This window comes from Lissotriton vulgaris, chromosome 2_1 (genome assembly GCF_964263255.1).
Source record: "Lissotriton vulgaris chromosome 2_1, aLisVul1.2, whole genome shotgun sequence".
Taxonomy (NCBI): Eukaryota; Metazoa; Chordata; class Amphibia; order Caudata; family Salamandridae; genus Lissotriton; species Lissotriton vulgaris.
Window position 1 is genome coordinate 256,247,032 of NC_141687.1, and position 27,240 is coordinate 256,274,271.

Below are 27,240 nucleotides of genomic sequence, written 5' to 3' on the forward strand. Positions count from 1 at the left end.
TCTTGGCTAAGGTCTAGTCGGCTTCTTCTGTACATAAATAGTGTCAACTCTTTTTGCAGATATTTAATTGCAAAGTCAATTGGTCCCTCCTGTGGCTACATTGTGAGATGAGAGCCTGGCCTTTTGCCTAATCCATCCTTTCGGATTAGCAGCAGGGATTGAATTGTCCCACATTAATTGGCCTCTCGGAAATGATAAGGCTGGATTGACAAGGGTGGTTGGAAGCTATTACAGTGGCAAACGCCTCGGCATTGCTGGGGTTTACGTTCGCTCATTTAAATCATGATACTCCAAACCCTAGTTTAAATTCCGAAATTTACATGCAGAGATGTATTGTATACAGATACATGGAAAATAAACACCCCTGTGTGAAAACGGGAATATTGGTTGCACAATCCCAGTGCACTCTGGGCAGTGTTCATCTGTCCGCAATAGAAAGTGCAGACAGATGTGGTACGGCGTTGCACATCTGCGCAGGTACCAACAAACTTATACCTTTATGGGCAACTGTTCACCTGTGTGCATCCATCTGATTCAGGAAATGCAGAAAGATGTAAGGTGTTGCATGTGTGGTGTGTACCAACAAACGTATATCTTTGTAGCTGTTCACCTGTGTACATCCCTCTGATTCAGGAAATACAGAAAGATGTTGTAAGGTGTTGCATGTGTGTGTATGATGCTGGAAGTGCAGACAGATGTGGTCAGGTGTTGCACTTGTGCACGAGTACCAACAAACGTATGCCTTTGTGGCTGTTCACTTTTGTGCATCTGGATGACGCAGGAGGTGCAGAAATGTGGTCAGGTGTTGCACGTGTGCACGAGTACCAAGAACATTTGCCTTTGTTATTGTTCACCTGTGTGCATCCGTATGACGCAGGAGGTTCAGAAATGTGGTCAGGTGTTGCACGTGTGCACGAGTACCAAGAACATTTGCCTTTGTTGTTGTTCACCTGTGTGCATCCGTATGACGCAGGAGGTGCAGACATGTGGTCAGGTGTTCCACGTGTGCACGAGTACCAAGAACATTTGCCTTTGTTGTTGTTCACCTGTGTGCATCCGTATGATGCTGGAAGTGCAGACAGATGTGGTCAGGTGTTGCACGAGTACCAAGAACATTTGCCTTTGTTGTAGTTCACCTGTGTGCATCCGTATGACGCAGGAGGTGCAGACATGTGGTCAGGTGTTGCACGTGTGCACGAGTACCAAGAACATTTGCCTTTGTTGTTGTTCATCTGTGTGCATCCGTATGACGCAGGAGGTGCAGAAATGTGTTCAGGTGTTGCACGTGTGGTGTGTACCAACAAACGTATGTCTTTGTAGCTGTTCACCTGTGAACATCCGTCTGATTCAGGAAATGCAGAAAGATGTTGTATGGTGTTGCATGTGTGGTGTGTACCAACAAACGTATGTCTTTGTACCTGTGTGCATCCCTCTGATTCAGGAAGTGCAGAAAGATGTGGTACGGTGTTGTGTGCGTGTACCAACAAACATATGTCTTTGTGGCTGTTCACCTGTGTGCATCCGTATGACGCAGGAGGTGCAGACAGACGTGGTAAGGTGTTGTGTGTGTGCACCGACAAACATATGCCTTTGTGGCTGTTCACCTGTGTGCATCCGTATGATGCTGGAAGTGCAGACAGATGTGGTCAGGTGTTGCACGAGTACCAACAAACATATGTCTTTGTGGCTGTTCACCTGTGTGCATCCGTATGATGCTGGAAGTGCAGGAAGATGTGGTCAAGTGTTGCACGTGTGCACGAGTACCAACAAACATATGCCTTTGTGGCTGTTCACCTGTGTGCATCCATATGATGCTGGAAGTGCAGACAGATGTGGTCAGGTGTTGCACGTGTGCACGAGTACCAACAAACATATGCCTTTGGGGCTGTTCATCTATGTGCATCCGTATGACGCAGGAGGTGCAGAAATGTGGTCAGGTGTTGCACGAGTACCAAGAATGTTTCCCTTTGTTGTTGTTCACCTGTGTGCATCCGTATGATGCTGGAAGTGCAGATAGATGTGGTCAGGTGTTGCACGTGTGCACGAGTACCAAGAACATTTGCCTTTGTTGTTGTTCACCTGTGTGCATCCGTATGACGCAGGAGGTGCAGACATGTGGTCAGGTGTTCCACGTGTGCACGAGTACCAAGAACATTTGCCTTTGTTGTTGTTCACCTGTGTGCATCCGTATGATGCTGGAAGTGCAGACAGATGTGGTCAGGTGTTGCACGAGTACCAAGAACATTTGCCTTTGTTGTAGTTCACCTGTGTGCATCCGTATGACGCAGGAGGTGCAGACATGTGGTCAGGTGTTGCACGTGTGCACGAGTACCAAGAACATTTGCCTTTGTTGTTGTTCATCTGTGTGCATCCGTATGACGCAGGAGGTGCAGAAATGTGTTCAGGTGTTGCACGTGTGGTGTGTACCAACAAACGTATGTCTTTGTAGCTGTTCACCTGTGAACATCCCTCTGATTCAGGAAATGCAGAAAGATGTTGTATGGTGTTGCATGTGTGGTGTGTACCAACAAACGTATGTCTTTGTACCTGTGCATCCCTCTGATTCAGGAAGTGCAGAAAGATGTGGTACGGTGTTGTGTGCGTGTACCAACAAACATATGTCTTTGTGGCTGTTCACCTGTGTGCATCCGTATGACGCAGGAGGTGCAGACAGATGTGGTAAGGTGTTGTGTGTGTGTACCGACAAACATATGCCTTTGTGGCTGTTCACCTGTGTGCATCCATATGATGCTGGAAGTGCAGACAGATGTGGTCAGGTGTTGCACGTGTGCACGAGTACAAACAAACATATGCCTTTGGGGCTGTTCACCTATGTGCATCCGTATGACGCAGGAGGTGCAGAAATGTGGTCAGGTGTTGCACATGTGCACGAGTACCAAGAACATTTGCCTTTGTTGTTGTTCACCTGTGTGCATCCGTATGATGCTGGAAGTGCAGATAGATGTGGTCAGGTGTTGCACGTGTGCACGAGTACCAAGAACATTTGCCTTTGTTGTTGTTCACCTGTGTGCATCCGAATGACGCAGGAGGTGCAGACATGTGGTCAGGTGTTCCACGTGTGCACGAGTACCAAGAACATTTGCCTTTGTTGTTGTTCACCTGTGTGCATCCGTATGATGCTGGAAGTGCAGACAGATGTGGTCAGGTGTTGCACTTGTGCACGAGTACCAACAAACATATGCCTTTGTGGCTGTTCACCTGTGTGCATCCGTATGACGCAGGAGGTGCAGAAATGTGGTCAGGTGTTGCACGAGTACCAAGAACATTTGCCTTTGTTGTTGTTCACCTCTGTGCATCCGTATGATGCTGGAAGTGCAGACAGATGTGGTCAGGTGTTGCACGTGTGTACGAGTACCAAGAAACATATGCCTTTGCGGCTGTTCACCTGTGTGCATCCGTATGATGCTGGAAGTGCAGACAGATGTGGTCAGGTGTTGCACGTGTGCACATGTACCAACAAACATATGCCTTTGTTGTTGTTCAGCTGTGTCAATCCGTATGATGCTGGAAGTGCAGACAGATGTGGTCAGGTGTTGCACGTGTGCATGAGTACCATGAAACATATGCCTTCGCGGCTGTTCAGCTGTGTGCATCCGTATGATGCTGGAAGTGCAGACAGATGTGGTCAGGTGTTGCACGTGTGCGCGAGTACCAAGAACATATGCCTTTGTGGTTGTTCACCTGTGTGCATCCGTATGATGCGGGAGGTGCAGACAGATGTGGTCAGGTGTTTCACGTGTGCGCGAGTACCAACAACCATATGACTTTGTGGCTGTTCATGTGTGTGCATCCGTGTGACACAGCAGGTGCGGACAGATGTGGTAAGGTGTTGTGTGCATGTACCAAGAACATATGGCTTTGTGGCTGTTCACATGTGTGCATCCGTATGATGCCGGAGGTTCAGACAGATGTGGTCAGGTGTTTCACGTGTGCGCGAGTACCAAGAAACATATGCCTTTGTGGTTGTTCACCTGTGTGCATCCGTATGATGCAGGAGGTGCAGACAGATGTGGTCAGGTGTTGCACGTGTGCGCGTGTACCAACAAACATATGCCTTTGTTGTTGTTCACCTGTGTGCATCCGTATGATGCTGGAAGTGCAGCGAGATGTGGTCAGGTGTTGCTTGTGTGCACGAGTATCAACAGACATATGTCTTTGTGGCTGTTCACCTGTGTGCATCCGTATGATGCTGGAAGTGCAGACAGATGTGGTCAGGTGTTGCACGTGTACCAACAAACATATGCCTTTGTGGCTGTTCACCTGTGTGCATCCGTATGACTCAGGAGGTGCAGACAGATGTGGTCAGGTGTTGCACGTGTGCGCGAGTACCAACAAACATATGCCTTTGTTGTTGTTCACCTGTGTGCATCCGTATGATGCTGGAAGTGCAGACAGATGTGGTCAGGTGTTGCACTTGTGCACGAGTACCAACAACCATATGCCTTTGTGGCTGTTCACCTGTGTGCATCCGTATGATGCTGGAAGAGCAGACAGATGTGGTCAGGTGTTGCACGTGTGCGCGAGTACCAACAAACATATGCCTTTGTTGTTGTTCACCTGTGTGCATCCGTATGATGCTGAAAGTGCAGACAGATGTGGTCAGGTGTTGCACTTGTGCACGAGTACCAACAACCATATGCCTTTGTGGCTGTTCACCTGTGTGCATCTGTATGACTCAGGAGGTGCAGACAGTTGTGGTCAGGTGTTGCACGTGTGCGCGAGTACCAACAAACATATGCCTTTGTTGTTGTTCACCTGTGTGCATCCGTATGATGCTGGAAGTGCAGACAGATGTGGTCAGGTGTTGCACTTGTGCACGAGTACCAACAACCATATGCTTTTGTGGCTGTTCACCTGTGTGCATCCGTATGACTCAGGAGGTGCAGACAGTTGTGGTCAGGTGTTGCACGTGTGCGCGAGTACCAAGAAACATATGCCTTTGTGGTTGTTCACCTGTGTGCATCCGTATGATGCAGGAGGTGCAGACAGATGTGGTCAGGTGTTGCACGTGTGCGCGTGTACCAACAAACATATGCCTTTGTTGTTGTTCACCTGTGTGCATCCGTATGATGCTGGAAGTGCAGCGAGATGTGGTCAGGTGTTGCTTGTGTGCACGAGTATCAACAGACATATGTCTTTGTCGCTGTTCACCTGTGTGCATCCGTATGATGCTGGAAGTGCAGACAGATGTGGTCAGGTGTTGCACGTGTACCAACAAACATATGCCTTTGTGGCTGTTCACCTGTGTGCATCCGTATGACTCAGGAGGTGCAGACAGATGTGGTCAGGTGTTGCACGTGTGCGCGAGTACCAACAAACATATGCCTTTGTTGTTGTTCACCTGTGTGCATCCGTATGATGCTGGAAGTGCAGACAGATGTGGTCAGGTGTTGCACTTGTGCACGAGTACCAACAACAATATGCCTTTGTGGCTGTTCACCTGTGTGCATCCGTATGATGCTGGAAGAGCAGACAGATGTGGTCAGGTGTTGCACGTGTGCGCGAGTACCAACAAACATATGCCTTTGTTGTTGTTCACCTGTGTGCATCTGTATGATGCTGGGAGTGCAGACAGATGTGGTCAGGTGTTGCACTTGTGCACGAGTACCAACAACCATATGCCTTTGTGGCTGTTCACCTGTGTGCATCCGTATGATGCTGGAAGTGCAGACAGATGTGGTCAGGTGTTGCACTTGTGCACGAGTACCAACAACCATATGCCTTTGTGGCTGTTCACCTGTGTGCATCCGTATGATGCTGGAAGTGCAGACAGATGTGGTCAGGTGTTGCACTTGTGCACGAGTACCAACAACCATATGCCTTTGTGGCTGTTCACCTGTGTGCATCCGTATGATGCTGGAAGTGCAGACAGATGTGGTCAGGTTTTGCACGTGTGCACGAGTACCAACAAACATATGCCTTTGCGGCTGTTCACCTTTGTGCATCCGTATGATGCTGGAAGTGCAGACAGATGTGGTCAGGTTTTGCACGTGTGCACGAGTACCAACAAACATATGCCTTTGTGGCTATTCACCTGTGTGCATCCGTATGACTCAGGAGGTGCAGACAGTTGTGGTCAGGTGTTGCACGTGTGCGCGAGTACCAACAAACATATGCCTTTGTTGTTGTTCACCTGTGTGCATCCGTATGATGCTGGAAGTGCAGACAGATGTGGTCAGGTGTTGCACTTGTGCACGAGTACCAACAACCATATGCTTTTGTGGCTGTTCACCTGTGTGCATCCGTATGACTCAGGAGGTGCAGACAGTTGTGGTCAGGTGTTGCACTTGTGCACGAGTACCAACAACCATATGCCTTTGTGGCTGTTCACCTGTGTGCTTCCGTATGATGCTGGAAGAGCAGACAGATGTGGTCAGGTGTTGCACGTGTGCGCGAGTACCAAGAACATTTGTCTTTGCGGCTGTTCACCTGTCTGGAAAGGCGTTCGATGTGTTTATGACTGTCTAGAAACGTATAACTGTATGAGAGTTCACCTTTTCGCGGTACCCTCCTCTGCCTCTCCCCAGCGAACACCTGCTGCTGATCCTCTGGGTGGCACTTATGAAAAACCTGTATGCTTTGTGGAACTTCCCCCCGTGGAGATGTTTTCCCTGCATGCAAGAATTAGCCTGAATCGGAGCAGTCAATTCTGAGTTTCACTTCCAGAATTTGCGACTGCCTAACATATACAGGCCCTTCGTATGCAGTCATTGTGAGGTGGTTTTTGATGCTTTACGGTCCCCAGCATGTATAATATGCATTTCCTACGCTGCAATATATTCTCAAATCAGTTCTTTAATTAAAGAAACCCCCCCTCCCATGTTTACCTTCCTCACTTCAACCTCGCATAGACCAATGATATCTGTTATCTGTAGTTCACCTTTAATAAATGAAGATTTTTTGTTTAGGGGGTCTTGATGCATAGTAAGAAGCTTGGGTCTGCCTCCCAAGCACAGGCCCGTCTAACCCTGCAGTGCCTCTGCCTAACCAATAAAAGCCCTTCCAGCTCATTGCTGTTCTGCGAGGGGGCCAACCAGTCATCGGAGTGCATGGGGTACCCAAGTCCTGGCTGATGAGAACAGGACTTGCAGGGACCTCCCTCGACCTATCCACTTCTGGCACTTCCCGTTGTGGGGCTTACTGCCATTGGTACTAAAACTGTAGAAAGGAGCAAGAGTTAGGAATGGCGTGGGGCTGTGGGAGGGGTAAAAACATTCTTTTGGCTTATTCTCTTCATCAAAACCAGCAGTGTGTGTCACGTGTTGTCTCTGGACCATTTGATCGCTGTGTGATTTGAAATCTAGCATCTGTGATTTTCTGGAAAATATGTATTCCGCCTTCCCTGAGCTTCTGTTCTGTGCAAATAGACCATTCAGTACTTCTGGCGACAGCCGGATATGGCGTCACAATAGTTGCCTGCTGATGTCACAAGCGCTTGATAATCAGAGCTGTGTTACTGATGCTCCCTCCTGCCGTCCTGCAGATCGCCATGGGCATCCCCCTGCACAGGATCAAAGATATCCGGATGCTCTACGGGGTGCCGGCCTGGGGAGACTCGCCCATCGACTTCGAAAACTCGGTCAACGTCCCGTGCCCTCGAGGCCACGTGATTGCTGCTCGTATCACCAGTGAGAACCCGGACGAGGTAAGGCTTAGTTTGGGGCATCCTGCGTTCCTATGTGTTGATGTACTCGGTGTCTTAGAGACCAGTCTTCCAGATTTGGTCTTATCAGATTGCACGTGGCTTACTTTGTTTTTATGGCGCACCTTCTATCTCTTTGGGTTGTTTCAAAGCGCTATGTGTAGCAAATATGTGCTACGTGGTAACGTGAGTATGAATTTAAGGGCCAGATGTAGGTCATCCCAGATTACCGATTCTTAAATACCGAATCATACCGATTCGGTATTTAAGAACAGGCAAATGGGATGTAGGTCTTTTTACCGAAATAATTACCGAATCGGTAAGTTTCGGTAATTACCGATTCGGTAATTGCCATTCATTTCTATGGGCCTGGAGGCCCAGAGGAATGAATGTCAATTACCGAATCGGTAAATACCGCACTGATGAGGTAATTGGGGGAAACATTGAAGGGTGGCAGGGTGTCACTTTGACACCCTGTTGCACCCCTCAATTGTGTATGGGTGCACATGTTGCAGACATACTTGCCCTAAGGGCATGTATGTCTGCAAGACTGAAGCAATTTGCATAAAATTGCTTTTTGGGGGGTTTTCTTTATTTACCACCAACTTGTAGTTGGTGGTAAATAACAAATCCTAAAAAGGGTAAAACACTAATTTGAGTGCTCCCTACATTGCTAATTCGGTAATTTACCGATTCGGGGCCCGATGTAGGTAAATGGCATTTACCGATTTTTAAATACCGAATTTTACTGATTCGGTATTTACAAATCGGTAAATGCCAGGTAGGTAAGTATTCGGTAACAATTACCGAATCGTTAAGATTCGGTAATTACCCAATCGGTATTTACTGATTCAGTAATTGCCATTGATTCCTATGGGCCTTGAGGCCCATAGGAATCAATGGCAATTACCAAATAGGTAAATACCGATTGGGTAAAATTACTGAATAGTCAAGGGTGGCAGGCTGTCACTTTGACACACTGTTGCACCCCTGATTCAGGCTTGTGTGCCATGTGACACACATACATACCCTTAGGGCACAGATTTGCATATGCACAGGTATTCGTTAATTACCACCAACTAATAGTTGGTGGTAAATAATGAATCCTTAAGGCCCTGTGGCACTGTTTTCAGTGCCACCTACATCTCAAATAACGAATCGGTAAATTTACCGATTCGGTAATTTACAGAATCGGTAAATTTACCGATTCGGTAAGTTTACCGAATCAGTAATTTTTAAGGCCCCCCTACATCTAAAACTCCAAATACTGGTCGGTAACGGCCGAAATCGGCCATTACGACCGGTATTTGGCCACCTACATATGGTATTGGTAACTTACCGATTCCTTAAAATACCGAATTGGTAATTTACTGAATTAGCAATTTGGGCACCTACATCTCAGTAGCCTAATTCCGGTCGGTAACGGCCGAAATTCGGTAATTTCGGCCGTTACCGACCGGAATTACGCTTCCTACATCTGGCCCTTAGTCTTCGTTCTCTCTCCGGCGTCTTGGAAGATAGGCGAGCTGGAGCAGTTCTATTCAGGGCTGTCCATGAATAAATGCAGTTTGATTCGGACTTGACGCTTATACACAGGGGCGTAGCGTGGTCGGTAAGATTGGGGGTGGGAGGGAAGCTTCAGATTTCCCAACAATCACACTGGCACATAGGGGTCTATTTACCAAATTCTCACGCAGCAGCCAAAAATGATGCTCTGCATAAGGAGCGAGCAGGAGAGCGCCACATTTACAGAAATATAGCACTATCCTCCCCTCCACCTAGTGCCGGCGCACATTCAAGTAGCCGTGTGCCACACACATAACTTTGCACCATAGTGCAAGGGTGTCTGCAGGAGTCTAGCATAGGTTTTGTACTGGATGGTTATCCTGCCAGAACAAAAAACAGTGCTTAGACTAATTTTAAAACTGTTCTCACTTTGTATGTGTGCTGTGTTAAAGGAATGAAATCATTTCACCTTGTTAGTGTCTATGTGAAATGGGTGTTATTTTCTGACGCAAAACTGTACTTTTTTTATTAAATCAAAAACCAGGGACATTGCAAGGAATGCACTAAATAATGCAAACCAGCTCAATGCACTGATTTGTATTACTTTCAAGTGAATTTCAGAAAGTAAATTGGAAAAAAAAGATTTTGCGTCACTTTTGTGATGCAAACACAACACAAAATCATAGTAAATAAACCCCATTACATTAAAATACACTATACGACAAGCAGACGGCAGGGGAGGGGCTTATGGGGCAGAGGAAAGGGAGAGTAATGCGGATTGGTAGGGTTTCTAAGTGGGAAACACATTATTTTGTGAAACAGCCTACATTTTTTTCATTCTCTTTCCAAACAGAGAGAGGGACAGTGTGTGTGCCTTTTTAGTCCGTGTGTGTGTGTACAAATTCCTGGTGAAATCCGACAGACACCTCACCATACCTGAATGAAAGCACTTATACCCAACTATTGATCACAAAATACATTTGTTAGGGAGGGTGTTAACACCCCAAAGACCCCCTGGATCTACGCCCAGGCTTATGTGCTTACATGCACAAGCACAATGAAATAAATACAAATAATTTTAGTCTGTTGAGCTACGTTTTAAATAGTATATTCTGCATAGCATAGATAACACAGCTATTTTGGACTTTATTTACCAATCCCTTTACTTGGTTATTACCTGATTCTGCCAAGTCTTTAGGTGTGCGCCCATTGGCCTTTATAACATTACACATTCCGATGAACTGGATTGCAACTTTCGGACATACTTTACATTCCTGGTCTCTATTCCATGGTGGAGACTGACAGATTAGTGATCTGTGTTTGGGAAACACTCATTGGATGCCTCCTGAGGGTTCCTAGTCCAATCTTATGCTACAGCCACAACCTTTAATCTACTTGTGGCTGGTCCAGCTCTGACTACCCAGACAATGCCTGGGACGCGTGGACCCCATACTGTACAACACACCCATTGTCTGATTACTAAATGTGTAAGTCTTTGACATTTGTGTTTTGTTTTCCAGGGGTTTAAGCCCAGCTCCGGCACAGTTCAGGAGCTGAATTTCCGCAGCAATAAGAACGTCTGGGGTTACTTCAGTGTGGCCGCAGCCGGGGGGCTGCATGAATTTGCAGATTCTCAGTTCGGTCACTGCTTCTCCTGGGGCGAGAACCGAGAAGAAGCTATATCGTAAGTATGAGTTTCTGAACAGTTAATAATTATTTTGCAATATTCGCAATATTATTCCGCTGATATGCACAAGATCCCCCACCCTCATCTGTCTCAGCAATATATGCAACCTCTCTGGTGGCTGATGATGGGGCTTAATAGTGCCCTCAAATTTGAGTAGGAAGCGGGCAAAGTGAGCAAACTTCACCTCGTTTAGTAAGGATTAGGAGTAGGGGTCTCCTCTTCATCTTCCGCGAGCAATTTTCTGGAAAGAAACTGGCCCAAATTGGGCGTTTTAAGGCACAATTTTGATATCAATTGGCTAAAATGGCAGAGGTTATCAAATGAAGGGCCTCGCCCCCCACTAAAAAAACTTTGAAAAAATAGTGTCAAAACAATGAATTTGTAAGTATAATGATCCCAGAAAGTTGTCTAAAGAGGTGTAACTGTAGAAAATCTGGTTATGCAAGGTCACATGCAAGGCTGGCTTTAGGGTAGTACTGGGTGGACTTTGGTGGAGGTCGCTGTGTTTAAAAATAATTTAGAACTTTAAAAGCATGTGCTGCAGAGTTCATTGTGTGCCCAGCAGTTTTCAAGCAACAATACAAATGTCACGATAACTCTGGTGATTAATGTTCCTGCTGGAGAGATTTAGATTTGGCTAGTGGCAGTTTTGACTCATCATAAAGTAGCGCAAACAGCTAAGGTGCCTGCTGCAAAGAATGTACAAAATAAAATGTATGTAAGCAAGGGGTATGGAAAGATGAGGGGCATTGTTGAAGGGTGGTAGTGATGGAATTCGTGGTGGTCATGGGGAAGAGGCTCCAAAAAGATACTTTCGCACTGGGCGCCACCAGTGCTAAAGCTGGCCCTGGTCACATGGCCATACATTTTTCACAATGTAGCATTTTTCTTCACTTAATTTTCACATCTAGGTCCCTCCAAGTCAGCTCTCAGTAATATCTTATGATGGACTCTACATTGAAGTGGCAGGGTGAAAGTTAATCAAATCTCACAACCACTGGCTACAGACAGCAGAGCTAAACAACTTCTTATAGGCTTATACTGCAATGCTACTTCTCTATTACATAGTGACCAAAGGAGCAGATTGCTGACAGGTTACATCAATCTTACATGGAGACAGTAGTTGTGAAGCTTAATCCATACAGATCATGCTATACCTTTACCAGGTCACAATATAGCAAACACAGCACTAAGCACCAACTTGTGCAAAGAAAATTAAATCAGCACTCTGAACTCCTCAATAACTCAAATATCATTCTAGCTGCAGATTCCTTACCTTAGAATAACTCCAAGCATCAGCCTGTATCCGGAAACATTTTGAGCAGTACATTTGCCTGCCGGTAGATGGTGTCATTCAGCTCTTCAATTGCATTGTCTGTGCCAGATGCGATGTCCACAGTGGCTATATAAGAGCCACCCCAGCATTCTGTTGTGGAAAGAAAATAACCATCAGTCATTGTAGATCTGGAGAGGGCTACCTGTAGTCCTTTTTTGTCTGACTTTTTCCAACGTTTTGTTGATCCTCTTTTTTTATAGACTTGTCTACCAGTGTGTCAGGGATGTCAGTGGGGTTTAAGCCCTGTGATTCCTGTCACAGATAGATGTCTGTGATAGTCCCCCATCTGGTTTGCTTTTGGTGCTTGGAGTTGGACCACAACTTGTGATGACTGATGTGTCATGAAACCCATGACGCAGAGTGAGTACTCTTTGAAACGCCTAGTCCAGCCCCACACCAGTCAGCTCCATGACGCTTCAGGTCCTGGTCATGAGGAAGGTCCCGGGCCCGTTTGCGGAGTCGAATCAGGTGCTCGTCATCACACCCAAAGTTGTCAGGTAAATCCTACAAGAAGTCCAAAATATCAAACAAGTTGCAATGCTCTTTGACCTCACTGTGCCGGTCCAAATCTTTGAACGAGGCATGGGAACAACGTCACTCCTGGCACTACTCCCAGATGGAGCCCGCCTCTGGGTCTGCACTGCACCTCTGCACCTTCCTGATTTTCCCAGTGCGACACCCACCGAACTCTGTGGGTTTTATGAGGCCATGCATCTCATTTTTGATGCTGGAGTGACTTCGGGCCTCATCGATTTGGGCAGTGGATTTCCTCCGGAGGGTCTGCCCTCGGCACCATTTGGGCCCCCTGAATCTGGTGCTGGATCTGGAACGGCTCCGATTGCGAGACTGCAACCTTTCGCGGAGCCTGTCCCAGCAATGTTGTTCCTTATGGCACCAGATCCCATCATCATACCCTGCTCTGTTATGGGGCTGGGATGGCGTCACCGATGCAACTCTGCCTTTTGAGTCGGAGCCAGGGCCTCCTGTTTTGGGCCGGTCTGGAGAGAGTGTGATAGGTGAGCATCTAATGACCATTGTAGCTACAACCCCCTTGAGGAGGCTGATAACTGAGATGAGGAACTGGCGTATGCCAGTGGTTTGGGCACCTCACCAGACACTGGCCTGATCTCTCCTCCTAGTATGGCTATGGAGGAAGGTGTCTCCTTGGTTATGGTGGGGAAGAGGGCGACTGAGGTCCTGGACTTTCACCTACCCTCTCTGTCACGACAGAAGTGCTTCAGCCAGATGTCACCCCATCAGAACCCCTTATCCCTTTTGATGAAGCCCTCACTGATGTCCTGTTCGGGACCTGGGCAAAACCCTGCACAGGGGCACCTGTGCACAGGACAGTTGCCCACTGCCATTGCCCTGCTCTTGGGAACCAATCTTTCCTCACTCAGCACCCGACTCCAGAGACCCTTGTCATCCATGCCTCTGCCTTCAAAGTCAACCCTGGTGCGTTTCCTACGACATCACCAGATAGGGAATACAAGAGGCTGGACACCTTTGGCAAGAGGATGTTCTATTCCACCAGCCTTGCACTGCGCTTGCTTTTTGGGCTGATGCACCCATACGGTTTGAGATTCAGTAGCACAAGTGCTGCCCACAGTCTTGGAGGAGGCCCGAACCATACTGTCACCGACTATTACAGATGACAGAGATGCAGCGAAGTTCAACTTTCGCTGCATACTAGATATGACCGACTCGCTAGACAGAGCAATTGCTTCATCAGTTGCTTTGATACGCCATGCCTGGCTGAGCTCAACTGGATTTTCGGGGGATGTCCAGGTATCCCTTATAGATATGCCCTTCGATGGCACCCGTCTCTTTGGAGACAAGGCAGATTCAGAGCTGGACCTCTTTAAGGACAACCAAGCCACTGTCAGGTCCTTGATCCTCTTCATGGCCCCTCGGCAACCCTGTTCTGCCTTTTAGCCCCTTCTGTGGCTAAGGTAGGGGTACTAACTGCATCCATTATCTCCCAGCCACCATGACCAATAGACTCCCCAGTTCTTTAGGGGCAGCGGACATTGTTCCCACAAGCTTTGTGAGACAACCAGCCAGAGGTCTACCCAATCCAGCAGCCGCAGACTTCAAACCACTTTAGATTGCCCTTGTACCATCACAGGCACCCATTTGATGGCAGAATCCAATATCACCCACACCACTGGCAGTCCCTAACATCGGAGAAGTGGGTACTTCAGATCGTTCTGCTGGGTTATTCCGTTTATTTTGTGGAAACCCTGCCACTCATGCCACTATCTTCAGACCGGCTGATGGAAGACCATCTCTCTGTGCTCTGTTAGGAAGTACAGGCTGTTTTGGCCAAAGGATAGATCTAGAGGGTGACGGCATCAGAAGTAGGTCATGGTTGCTATTCGTGCTATTTTCTGGTGCCCAAGAAGGACAGAGGCCTCCACCCAATTTTAGACCTGCGCCGTCTCAATTTCTTCATGGAGAAGGAAAAAATTCAAGCTGTTCATGGCAGCTCAGGTTCTGTCTGGCCTAGACCCTGGAGACTGGATGGTTGCACTGGACTTGCAGGGTGCATACTTCCATATTCTTGTCCTTCCTACCCACAGGCACTATCTGCGGTTCATGGTGAACCACAAGCATTATTCGTTTGCTGTGCTCCCTTTTGCCATTTCTCCCTACCTCGATGATTGGCTGTTGAAGGGGGACTCACTAAAAAAGTGTCAACATCACACCTGACTCCCTCTCTGAGCTCCCTTTTCATTGGAGCTGTTCTGAATACAGTGCAGTTGCTGGCCTATTCTCCAGAATGATGAGACCAGGATATTCAGGCTATTATTTCAATGTTTCATCCTCTATCCTGCATTTTTGTGAGACCACGTCTGAGGCTGCTGGGTCCCATGACATCCTGCTGGTAACACATGCCTATTTGTATATGAGGGCTTTGCAGTGGGACAGTGGGACCTGAAGTCCCAGTGGGCATGGCACCAGGGAAATCTCTCTGACTTTGTACAGAAATCAGAGAGCACTGCAAAACGCTGCAGTGTTGGTCACATCATCTTGCTGGAGCTGAGAGCGATCAGACTGGCATTGAAAGCTTTTCTTCCTTCTATCAAGGGAAGACTAGTTCGGGTGTTCAAGGACATCATCACCTCCACATGGTACTGCAACAAACAGGGCATGGTGGGGTTGTGGCCCCTCTGTCAAGAGCCCTGTGTCTCTAGTCATGGCTAGAACGTCAGGGCATTTCCCTGGTGGCTCAACATCTGGTGGGCTCTCTGAAAATGCCAGTCGGCAATGCCGAGCGGATAACGAATGGCATCTCCACCTGGAGGTGGTACACAGTGTTTTCAGAGATTGGAAAGACCCTTGGTTAGATCTATTCCCCACCACTGAGGACGCGCAATGTCAGCACTTATGTGCGCTGGAGTTTCCAAGACAACCCTCACTCTGAGATGTTTCTCATCTCGAGCGGAGCTCCAGTCTCCTGTACGCCTTTTCACCAATACCACTTCGGCCCAGAATTCTCAGGAAGATCAAGAATGATGGTGCCCAATTCATTCTTGTGGCTCCGGATTGGGAACAGAGAGTATGGTATTGCAAACTGCTGAGCATGAGCATCAGTCCACCGATCAGGTTGCCTATTCAGGAGGATATACTGCTGCAGCAGCAGGACAGGGTCCTGCACCCAAACCTGCACTTTCTCCATTTTCATGCATGGAGATTGAGCTGCGGCAGTTGACACTTTTTGACCTTCCTTTTGGCCAGTTATTATCACCAAATACCATGGATGATCATCATATGACAAGGATTTCACCACCATTATGTCAGGGATAGCTGAAATTATGTCAAGAATGGCCAGAATAAGTCAAGTGTGAGTCACTGGTATGTTAGCGGATAGCTATAAATGCCAACAAAATGTCAGGGATGAGCCACCATTATGCCTGGAGAGCCTGCATGCTGCCTAGAATGCCCATATATCACCAAGAATGCCCTCAGTGAGGGGCGAGAGCTAGGTGTCTAAAATTGTGGACGCACTATAATTAGGCTCTACCATCTGCCCCAAAATATCCTAATTCATCCTATTCAGAGGAGCTTACACCTGATTGTCCCCACCCCCTCCACGCAACTGAATCTGCTGAGATGGGAGTTTGTCGGCTGTGAGGTGTGTTTTGGAAGAATTCGGGAGCGAAGGAGAGGCAGGAGACTCGGTGTGACATGTGCACTCCTCGCTGAAACTGGTGGACTAGAGGCTTAGGAATAACACAAGACTATTAAGTCAATAATAGCTCTGCGTCGCTGACCTGGGGTGGGGTCACGCTCTCATTGGGGGAGTCCTTGACTGGGTCTCGAACTCTATGGAGGACCTAACGTGGCACATCAGATGATACCCTCCGATGCGGAGTGGTAGAACCTGAGAGGATGGACATGGTACTAACGAGGTGGAAGCTGGCTGCACGGGTGGAGAAGCAGTACTCCCTGTGGACGTGTGTGCTCCAGAGGAGCTGGCTCATGCTGGGGGTGGTGGAGGCAGCAGAGCCTGGTGGACAGCAATTCGCTGAGATGTGCTGAGGTGTTGTGCTGCTCCTCCTGCGCGGTCGGCAAGGCCACCGAGACCCGCTGTGCAAATTTTTTGAGGAGGGAAGGAGCAGCACATAATGGCTTTTCCCCAGCTGACTGCTGCAGTGGCAGAGGTGGTCGTCTCCCTATCGGAGCCATGGACTACACATATTAGACTTATAACATCTATGGAGTACAGCGAGTAGACTTGGTCAGGGGGAAGTAGGTAACCTGGATTTGGGGATCCTCGCTTATAGTGCATAAGGAGCTGAATCTCTCCGCTTGTGCCCTAACTCAGAAGGATAAAGAGGAGTCACCTTAGTACTTCTTCCAAGGAACTGCAGTGTTCCTCATGGAAACTCGATCGCCAAATCTTGGGGAGAGGAGAGCCACATCCAGATGGCTATAAGAACCTGGAGGTCATTAAAGAAATGCAATGGACAGACTTGGTCTGATTGATGGGCGACCCTTCCTGTGCAGTCCCTGTGACATTGACTGACTGCTTGTGCCGCCTCAGCTAAGTGTTGACCCTAAGGTCTGGTGGATTAATACATAGCAGCATTGAGAGTGGCATTGGTTAGGGGGAGTCAGATGACTGCTCCTTAAAAAAAGATATATTTTTTGAGCTGCCTTCTCCACCACACCTCGTTTCACAATATGGCTAAAGATAAGCAACCAATGACTGACAAGCAGAGCATGCTAAATAAATACGCATACTCTGGGGGATATGTACATATGCAAAAGCCTTCCTCGTCTAACACAGCAACAGATTCAGAAATGGCTGTGGCAATCAGGGCATACACTGTCGCAGCCCCCCAAACTGTTAACTTGTGCAGAAACATGCTTGAGGTGAAAATTGGATCCAACTTTGAGACAAGCAGTGGACAGGATCACTGAGGTGGACAGTTGCATTTCTGAGCCGGAAGACTCCTTGAAGATGCTTCAGTACAAGATCTGTACATTGTCTGCGACATCTAGAACTTCAGAGGCACTAGTGTAGGTCGACAAGAGGCGAGCCAGTATAAATAACTTTGTGGGTTTCTCCGAGTGTTGTGAAGAGTCCTCCCCAAGGGATTACAGGATCATTGGTTGCGTTCATTGCTGCCCCTCGAGTCGTTTTCTTCTCGCTTCATCATTGAGTCGGCATACAGAGCAGTTGTGCAGGGACTGACTATGGGGGCAACGGCTCGCCCTCTGATCACTTTTTTTTCTAAACTACAAAGATAGAGATGATATTCTTCGCCTCCTAGGGTATATGAAACGTCTCATGTTTAGGGATTTGTATGTTTATGTTTAAGGATTTGTAAAGGGCGCAGCTGCCCGTAGGCTTCCCAGCGCTAGGAGAAAATGACATCGGTGAGCATGGTTAAGTCGGCTGAGAGGATTTTAGGGAAAGAGCCATGTTTTAAATCTATTCCTGAAGGCTACTTCATCAGTTAGTAAGCGTAGATCTTTGGGCAGTGAGTTCCAAATTTTGGGAGCCAGGTGTCGGAGGATCTTCCTCCCCATCTAGCTCTGTTTATTCTGGCTTGCTGCATAAGATAGTCTGAGGAGGACCTTAGGTCCCTGCCTGGGATGTAATGTCCCACCAGTTTTTTTTATTAAAGCAGGTCCTCTATTGTTCATGGCTCTGTGTGCGATGCAGGTTGCTTTAAAGGTGAGCCTTCCCTGAACTGGGAGCCAATGTAGGGTCTTCAAGGCAGTCTTGGCTGATACCTTTCTCGGAATTTGGAGCAGGGTCCTAGCTGCAGCATTTTGTACTACCTGTAGCCGATGGATAACATATTTTGGTGCTCCAAATTATAGTGAAGTCTTAAGCCTTGCTATAGACGCATAGTCGCAGTGTCCACATTATTTGCAAAAAGGTCTGTCGCACAGTGCTGGGGTTCGAAAACAATTCCAACGGTGAAAAAGTGGATCCGTGATCTACATTACTGCAGGGATTAACTAGAGGTCTATGCAGAAGAACTACCCAAAGCCTTGCGCCCCAAGGATTTCTGGGCCCCGCTTACTGCATACTTGTTGTACCATCCAGATATGGTGTAATGTGCGAGAAAAATATGCCTCGTACTCTGTATGTAACAGCTGATATACTATGACAGCTCCGCCACTGAACTTGTCTTTTATAGCTTCCACGTACGTGTCTATTTACAATGTACAGGATGTTTCAAAGTGTATAATGACTTGAGTTCCGCTCTGCCTGGGAATATGGAGGGGGTGGACTTGGTTTTTGAGGGAGGTGGGTGAGGTTGGGTTCTTGGGGGGTTGTGCTCTTTGCTAACTTTTTCTCTTTCTGATGTAAATATTGCTTACATAGCGATTTGCTTTTATGATATTGACTGCCCCTCCATCAGGGCATTGGTGTATCCTTGCTGTAAGCTTTTCAATAAAAATAATTTTAAAAAAAGAGATGAGATTCTTTGAATTTGCTCTAAATTAAGACACATTAATGCATGATCTCACAGAATTTCAGTCTTTCAAGACGGCACCAGATTAGTGCAAATACAATATGTTGAATCCAAAAGGAAACTTTAATTGTATTTTTTGACCTGTTTGAGTTAGAAGCTAATTGTTTTTTTGTTAAAATCTGCAGATTATGCTGCAGGTGGATTAGGTGGTAAATGCTGCAAATCCATAATTTTGTAATAAATCAGCGGTTATGGAATCACATAATTCCATTGGCCCTGTTTATAGTGAACATATAACCTTGCTTTTTAAACATATCTTACCAAACAAGCCTGAGTGCTGCCACTTTCCTATTTAAATGTCATGTGTAACCTGTTTAGGTGAAGGCGCATGCGAAAAATCTTTGCATAATTCAACAAGCATACTGAGCCCCAGTCCACTTCATGATTTGTGTATCCCATTCACCTTGTTTGCTATGTTCTTATTCTTTGCCATCCACCCACTCCTAAGGCCCAATACCTTACATATCACAGCCATTTAATTAATTAATTTATTTTTTGTTTTATATAGTGCGTACTAGACCCGAGACACCGGGTATCAGAGCGCTTTACATGAGCACCATTTTCGTTACAGAAGGCCACATTCATTTTTGGTAGGCACACCATTACATTACCCAAACCATTCAGACTATATTTTCCACTGTCATGGGTGTCACATCTGAGCAGTCCTACGAGGGCTGTAATTCTTTCCTCCTCCGAGTCCAAGCCCTCATGAAAGGACTTTGGGCTACCTTGTGATACCAGTTCCTTCAAGTTTCTGCAGCTTTTGACCTCTGCACCATCCTGTGTGAAGATTGAGGACTTGTTCTTGATAACTCAGAATTTTGCTGTATGAAGTAGAATATATGGAAGTCGCAGTTGGCGCATTTTCGCATTAACCTAAAGGAAGTAGTTTAGTTTTTTTTGCACCTTCACTGTGTAGTCTGGGAAGAAATGTAATTTTCTATTTTACACAGGCCATGAGTTTGGGCTACCCAAAAGATACGATCTCTGTCTCTAAAATTTAGTAGCTTGGCCACCATTGGTCTCGAAAGGGCATGGTACTCATCTAAACTCCAGGGCCTAAAACAGACTTGTAAGAAGCTTGAGAGAGACTGGAGGAAAGACTTCTCTCGCAATAGCTTCTCTATTTTTAAGTTTCCTATCAAATTATACAAATCTGAAATCAAATAGCCCAGGCAGTTTACTACGAAAACAAAATGCTATCAGCGGCCAATTCCACCTGTGAGATCTTTCGTATTGCCAAAAAACTCTCCAGAGTTCCCCCTTCTCCGGCTACCCCTGACATCTCAGGCACACGCGGTAACGATTTAGCTGATTTTTTTTTTCCAATAAAATTGGAAACAATTTTCACCTCATTTCCCCCCATTAAAGACGGCACATCCTACCTTAATAATCATAATAACCAACCTCTCTTGGAAACTATCCAGGTGATGGAAAGGCCGGTATTAGAAAGCCTCCTGACTCGGGTAAGGAGTGGGTCACCCAAAGATCCAGCCCCCCTAAAGATAGAGAGGCAAGCAGCAGGAACTGTTTCCCTGTCATTTTAGAGTTGATCAAAGCCTCTTTTTCTTCTGGAGTGCTCCCTCACCAATGGAAGAAAGCTATGGTAAATGCACTTTAAAAAAAAACCTAGTCTTGATCCTTCGGCTCCATATCACTTCTACCGGGAGTCAGCAAAATTGCTGAAAACTTCTTCAATTGTGTACTCTTCTCTTTCTTTGAGACCCACAAACTCCTCCACCTGTCCCAGACAGGTGTTTGACCTCATCAGGGAACTGAAACAACTTCAGTCGTGGAAGATTCAAGGAAGATTGTGGACTCCGGAGGCACCGCTGTGGTCATTCTCCTGGACCTCAGCGCTGCCTTCGATACAGTAAACCATCATATTCAGGTTCATAGACTCAGAAAACTGGGAGTTACTGGAACTGCTCTGCCATGGCTACAGTCCTTTCAGAGTAACAGATCCTTTCAGGTCTTTGACCACGAGGTGACCTCTAAACAAATGCCCCTCTGCTGCGAAATACCGCAGGGTTCTTCCCTGAGACCCACCTTATTCAATGTTTACATGTGCTCCTTAGCAGAGGTGCTACTACCTTTTTTGCGTACTCTTCGTTGCCTACGCAGATGACAACTTGTGATAGGGCTTAATCAAGCCAAAAGCCCCACCCCCCTAGTCTTCGCCCTTGCTTAGAAGAAATTGCCAACTGGATGAATGAGTCCTTCTTGAAACTGAATGGGGAAAAAGCGAGATAATGACCCTGAAGAATCGCTCCCTCCTTGATCTAAACAAAATATGGCCGACCACCCTCGGTCCTGCCCCCACCCCAAAGACTCCGTTAAAAAGCCTGGGTGTCTGGGTGGACCAAGACCTCACTTTCAAGACACAAGCGTGGAAGATGGCTGACACATGCTATGGTATCCTAAAAATGATTCGATAAGTTCTGTAATAGGGGATCTCTCTGTGTATAGTCATAATCTTGTGAATAGTCCCGCCCATGTGCATGGATCCCGGATCAATCGAAATAGTCTCTTAAATTGTCTTCTTCTGCAGTCCTGCATAGACACTTAAGAGAAAATCAAAGACAAATAATGCAGCCTAAAACTACAAGGCTAAATTGGCCAGCACTTCATCTTGAAGTAAAAAAGACAGCCAAATAATATTAAATTTTACACACTTTGTAAAGTTCCACACCTAGAGAAACTCCCCTACACAAAAATCCTTTGTCATGATAGAGAGGAAGGGTTGGACAGACAGACCCCAAAGGTTGCCATTATGTGTCTGGAAAAGGGATACCGTGCCTTTAAGGAACTCTCCAGAGACCCTCGGTATCCCAGGATGCACAGCCAAAGGCCTTTTGCTTTCAGTTCTTTTTTCCGGCTCCTGCTAGCAGGACCCTGGAGCATTGAGCTCTACCTTTTGAGGTATATCTTCAATTTTTGGAGCTTTTCCAGTGATTTGAGTGTTTCACTAGATGTCTGGGGTCTTCCTCTTCCAGTTGCTGTCTTTTTTGACCAGTTTTGCCACCTCTATATTGTTGAAATGCCAGCTTTATCAACAAGTGCCCTGAGTGTGGTGGGAATCTGACCCCCACAGAGTGTGCATACTCTGTCTCCCTTCTACCCATGTCCCTGACTCCTGTGATATCTGTCACTCTTTCTCCAGGAGGACCCTGCGTGACAGGGAGGAGATTCGTCTCCAAGGCCTGGCGCAGAGGAGACATCAAGAACCAGGTGCGACTTCGGGCATGGAGGGACTCTGTCATCATCCTCTGCCCGTGCATCGGCCTCTGGGGGTGCTCCCCAGTCAAGAAAAGGGCCAGCAAAGGCACTGTTCCCGGTCGACGTCGATGGCTTCGACGTCGGCGTCGAGAGGTATGACTACCATCTGTTCCCCGTCAAAGCGGCATCGACGTTCGGTGTCGAGGGATAGGACGTCGAAACCTCGGACGAGGTCGTCATCCAGGACTTCACCGGCGTCGACACACCATCGAGGTCGTGATGAGTCCCGAAGAGGCAGGCGCTCGCCGTCGAGGCGACACCGCCGTTCACTGTCAACGTCGACACAAAGGTCGACGTCAAGGCGAAGGCACTCGAGAGCGTGGGAGTTCGTCGACGTCAAGAAGAGAGACGTCAAAGAGGTTGACGTCGAGGAGCGACAAGTCGATGTCGAAGAGGAAGTCGAGGCCCAGAACGGTGTCTCGTGCCTCTGTGGTTAGCGTCTCTTCATCATTGGCGAGTCACCGGTCGCGGCGGCGCCGGCGTTCGTCCTCAGAGAGATCTACCTCCAGAGCATCCTCCCCAAGGCCTGCTCGTAAGAAGAGGAGAGCTCTTAGGTCGCCAGGACTATGATTATTCCCGGACCTATTCGCCCTCAAGGCCCAGGACGCCTACGCCTCCTACTCTTCCGCAACTTCCTCCTCCACCGCCTCCTCCTCCTCCTCCTCCTCTGCCTCCTCCTCCTTCACCTCTACCACCACCTCCTCCTCCTCCTCCACCACCACCTTGGCCTCCACAACCGAAGCCTTTGGTTCCGGCTCAACCTCTTCCGCTTCTGCAGCCTCCTGGGCCGGGATCTCCTGCAAGGCCCCGAAAGCCAAGGTCAAGATCCAGAGGGAGGCATCGCTCTCGCAGTGAGCGTTGATCTTCGACGAGGTCACGTCATCGTCAGCGGAGGGAAAGGTCACGGTCCAGGTACACAGACTCGTCCAGTGATAGGAGATATTCTCCCACTTTGTCGGACTCTCCTCCTACGAGAGTGTCGCCAGTGGATGACATTGTGACGTTTCAGGATGTGCTGCTGAGGGGGGCAGCGAAGTTGGGGATCACACTGACGGTGCCCACCCCTTCCACCTCTGTGATCTTTGAAACGTTGCAGCGCAGGCACCTCTCTCGCCCTTTGCTGTCTTTGGTGCCAGGACTGGAAGAACCGGCCATGGAGCTGTTTCTTTCGCCGGCCTCGGTGAAGTCGGTGCCATCCCGGCTTCAAAAGAAGTACAGGCCCCCGGATTCGGATCCAGCGTTCTTAAGATCAGATCCTGTCCCGGATTCTGTCATGGTGACAGCCGCCAAGAAGTAGCATTCTACTGCCCCTTCGTCTACGGTCCCTCCCGACAAGGAGAGCTGTCAAATGGATTCGGCAGGGAGAAAAGTTTGCAGTACAACTCCCACCTCTATGAAAGCGGCGAGTTCATCAGTGCTTTTGGGTCGGTCTGACCGCTCCTTGTGGGAGTCCCTGCAGCATTTTATTAAGCTCCTCCCAAGGGACAGGAGAAAAGACTTCCAGGAGATCTTGAATGAGGGCATGATGGTCTTGAATCAGGTCATTAGTTCGGCGGCTGACGCCACTCTCCTGGCTGCTCATGGGTACTGCCATGGCATAAACTTGAGACGCCACTCCTGGTTGCGCCTTACCTCTCTTAAACCAGAGGCGCAACACCGGATTGCTAATTTGCCCTTTTCGGGATCTACCCTCTTCGGGACTCATACGGACGAAGAGATGGCCCGCATGAAGGCGGAAGTGGAAACGCTGAAAGCTGTATGTTTGGAGAAACCAAAGGAGCAGCGGAAGTCCTTCCGCCCCTTCCAGATGCGTTACTCTTCCCAGAGATTTCAGCGAGGGCAAGGTCGCCAAGCTGTCCAACAGCAGCAGCAATAACAGCAATACCAGCGACAACACTTCCAGAAGCGTCAGAGGGGCAGAGGAGGCCAGCAGGCCTCCTCGGCGAATAAGGGCCCGGCCGGGTCTAAGCCCTGAGGAGTTACTTCCCCCTCGTCCGTTACCCACTCCGGTGGGGGGAAGCATACAGAATTACTTGGCAGAGTGGAGAAAAATTACTCAGGACAATTGGGTGCTGAATTCTCGCAATGGATACAGTCTTCGTTTTGTCAGCCCTCCTCCAGCTATTCCACCGGTTCGTTCACAATACCAGTTGCGCGAACTTCAAGCGGAGGCCGATATCCTGTTAAGAAAAAGGGCGATAGAAGACGTCCCTCTGTCTCAAAGGGGAAAGGGTCTATACTCAAGGTTCTTTCTGGTGCGCAAAAAGGACAAAAACGAGTTCAGGCCCATTCTGGATTTACGACAAGCAAACAAATGGATTCGCAGGGAGAAATTTTGCATGCTGTCCTTGCACCAGATTTATCCTCAGCTGCAAAGAGGAGACTGGTTTTGCGCAATAGATCTGCAGGATGCATACTTCTATGTGCCCATTGCACGGAAACAACAGAAGTTCCTGCGCTTCCTAGTCGGCACCAATCACTATCAGTACACTATACTTCCATTTGGTCTGAAGTCTGCACTCAGGACTTTTTCAAAATGCATGGCAGTTGTGACAGCGCACCTGAGAAAGAACAAGGTGTTTGTCTACCCACACCTGGAAGACTGGTTGATCAAAGCCTCCACCTTCCAATGAAGCGCAATTGCATTTCAACAGGACGGCCGTTCTGTTGAATCAGCTGGGTTTGCACATCAACATGTCCAAGTCTGTTCCGACTCCTGTTCAGTGCCTGCAGTACTTGGGAGCCTCCATCAATACTCTCAGAGCAAGCGTGTCTTCTTTGGAGGAGCAATGCTTATTGATCTTTCAGAAGGCTCAGGCTCTCATATCCGTTCCATCAACGACCATGAGGACGATGTCTCTCTTCTGGAGTCGATGGCCTCTTGCATCTTCCTCACACCACATGCACGCCTCCACATGAGACCGCTGCAGGAATGTCTAGAGAATCAATGGAACAGAAACGAGGGAGCTGGGACGACAGGATCCAACTGTCTCTACACTCTCAACCGTCCCTGAGATGGTGGTGTTCAGCAGAGAATCTCCTCAAGGGGGTTCCGTTCCACAAGGACATTCCCACACAGACTATTGTGACGGATGCTTCTCTCCACGGCTGGGGAGCGCATTCAGACCATCTACAGATTCAAGGAACGTGGTCCCATGCGGAATCCACGTATCACACCAATTTTCTGGAACTCAGAGCTGTTCATTTGGCGCTGAAAGCCTTTCATCCATCCTTCCAGACCAACTCCTTGCTTGTGCAGACGGACAATACGACCACAATGTATTACTTCAATAAGCAGGGGGGCTCGAGATTGCGCACACTGTCCCAGGAAGCGCAGGCGATCTGGCACTGGTTGCTGGTCAGAGGACTGACAATAACGGCTACCCATCTGCTAGGTGTGCAGAATGCTCAGGCGGACGCACTCAGCAGGCTGATCCAGGAAAACCACGAGTGGGTCCTAAACGACGAGGTGCTAGGAAACATCTTCGAAAGATAGGGCACTCCAGAAATAGATCTGTTCTCCACCGCCGAAAACAGAAAATGCAGAGACTTCACCTCCAGGCTGTACCAACTGGGGACTCTGGGGAATGCGCTATGAATCAGCTGGTCGAACAGCTTTCTGTACGCTTTTCCACCCATTCCCCTGATTCCGGCAGTACTCATCAAGCTGTCTCAATCCAGAGCACGAATGATCCTCATTTCTCCGGAGTGGCCTCAACAGTGGTGGTTCATTTACCTGCTCCACCGGTCTCTCCAACCCCATCTGCGGCTTCCATGTCGGCCGGACCTTCTCACGAAGTTCGGGGGCAGATGGTGCACACCAACCTTTCATCGTTGAGTCTGGCGTCATGGCTCCTGAGATAGTACAATATGGACACTTGAACTTGCCTGATAACTGCATGGAAATACTCAAGGAGGCTAAGAGACCTTCCAAAAGGACTTCCTATGCCTATAAGTGGAAAGGGTTCTGCATCTGGTGCACATCCAAGAACGCTGATCCTACCTCCTGCAAGGAAGATGTCATCCTACCATACCTCTTGCATTTAGCTCAATCTGGCCTTAATTTCCATTCTATTAAGGTTCACCTCACAGCATTGACTGCGTATAGGAAAGGCCCTTCACAAACATCCTTCTTCCACATTCCTGTAATTAAAGATGTTTTAGAGGTATCGAAGAAAGTATTTCCCCCTGTTCGGTGTCCGGCGCCTTCATGGGAACTGAATGTGGTGCTGTCACGGTTGATGAAGGAGCCTTTTGGACCTATTCACAAGGCAGCCTTCCTTGTGGCTATAACATCGGCCCGCAGGGTGAGTGAGATTAAGGCTCTGTGTTGTCAAGAGCCCTATGCAGTGTTTCTTGCTTCCAAAGTTGTTATGAGGACTCACCCTAAGTTCCTTCCGAAAGTAATTTCTGATTTTCATGTTGATCAGACGATAACTTTACCTACCTTTTTCCAACATCCTTCCTCTCCGGTGGAGCGGTCTCTTCATTCCCTGGATGTAAGAAGGGTGTTGAAATTCTACTTGGATAAGACCAAGGACATTCGTAGGTCAGACCAATTGTTTGTCAATTATGGTTTGGTCAGGACTGGTCTTGCCACCTCTAAACAGTCCATCTCTAGATGGATTGTGTCCTGTATCCAGCTATGTTACCAAAAGGCTAACAAGACTTTAGGGGGTAAGCCTAAGGCTCATTCCACCAGGGGCAAAGCGGCTACAACAGCTTTGCATGTAATGTTCCCATTGCAGATATCTGTAGGGCTGCCACT

At 47.9% G+C, this 27,240-nt stretch overlaps 1 protein-coding gene across 7 annotated transcripts in view; it reads left to right on the forward strand.

Annotated features, from left to right (window-relative positions):
* Positions 1–27,240, forward strand: part of ACACA (acetyl-CoA carboxylase alpha) — a 1,131,726-nt gene that overhangs the window by 222,103 nt on the left and 882,383 nt on the right. For all 7 annotated transcript variants that reach the window (XM_086954890.1, XM_086954892.1, XM_086954891.1 and 4 more), the window contains 2 exons: positions 7,505–7,666; positions 10,690–10,853. In XM_086954890.1, the coding sequence (XP_086811016.1) occupies positions 7,505–7,666; positions 10,690–10,853 (326 nt within the window). The remainder of the gene's footprint in view (positions 1–7,504; positions 7,667–10,689; positions 10,854–27,240) is intronic.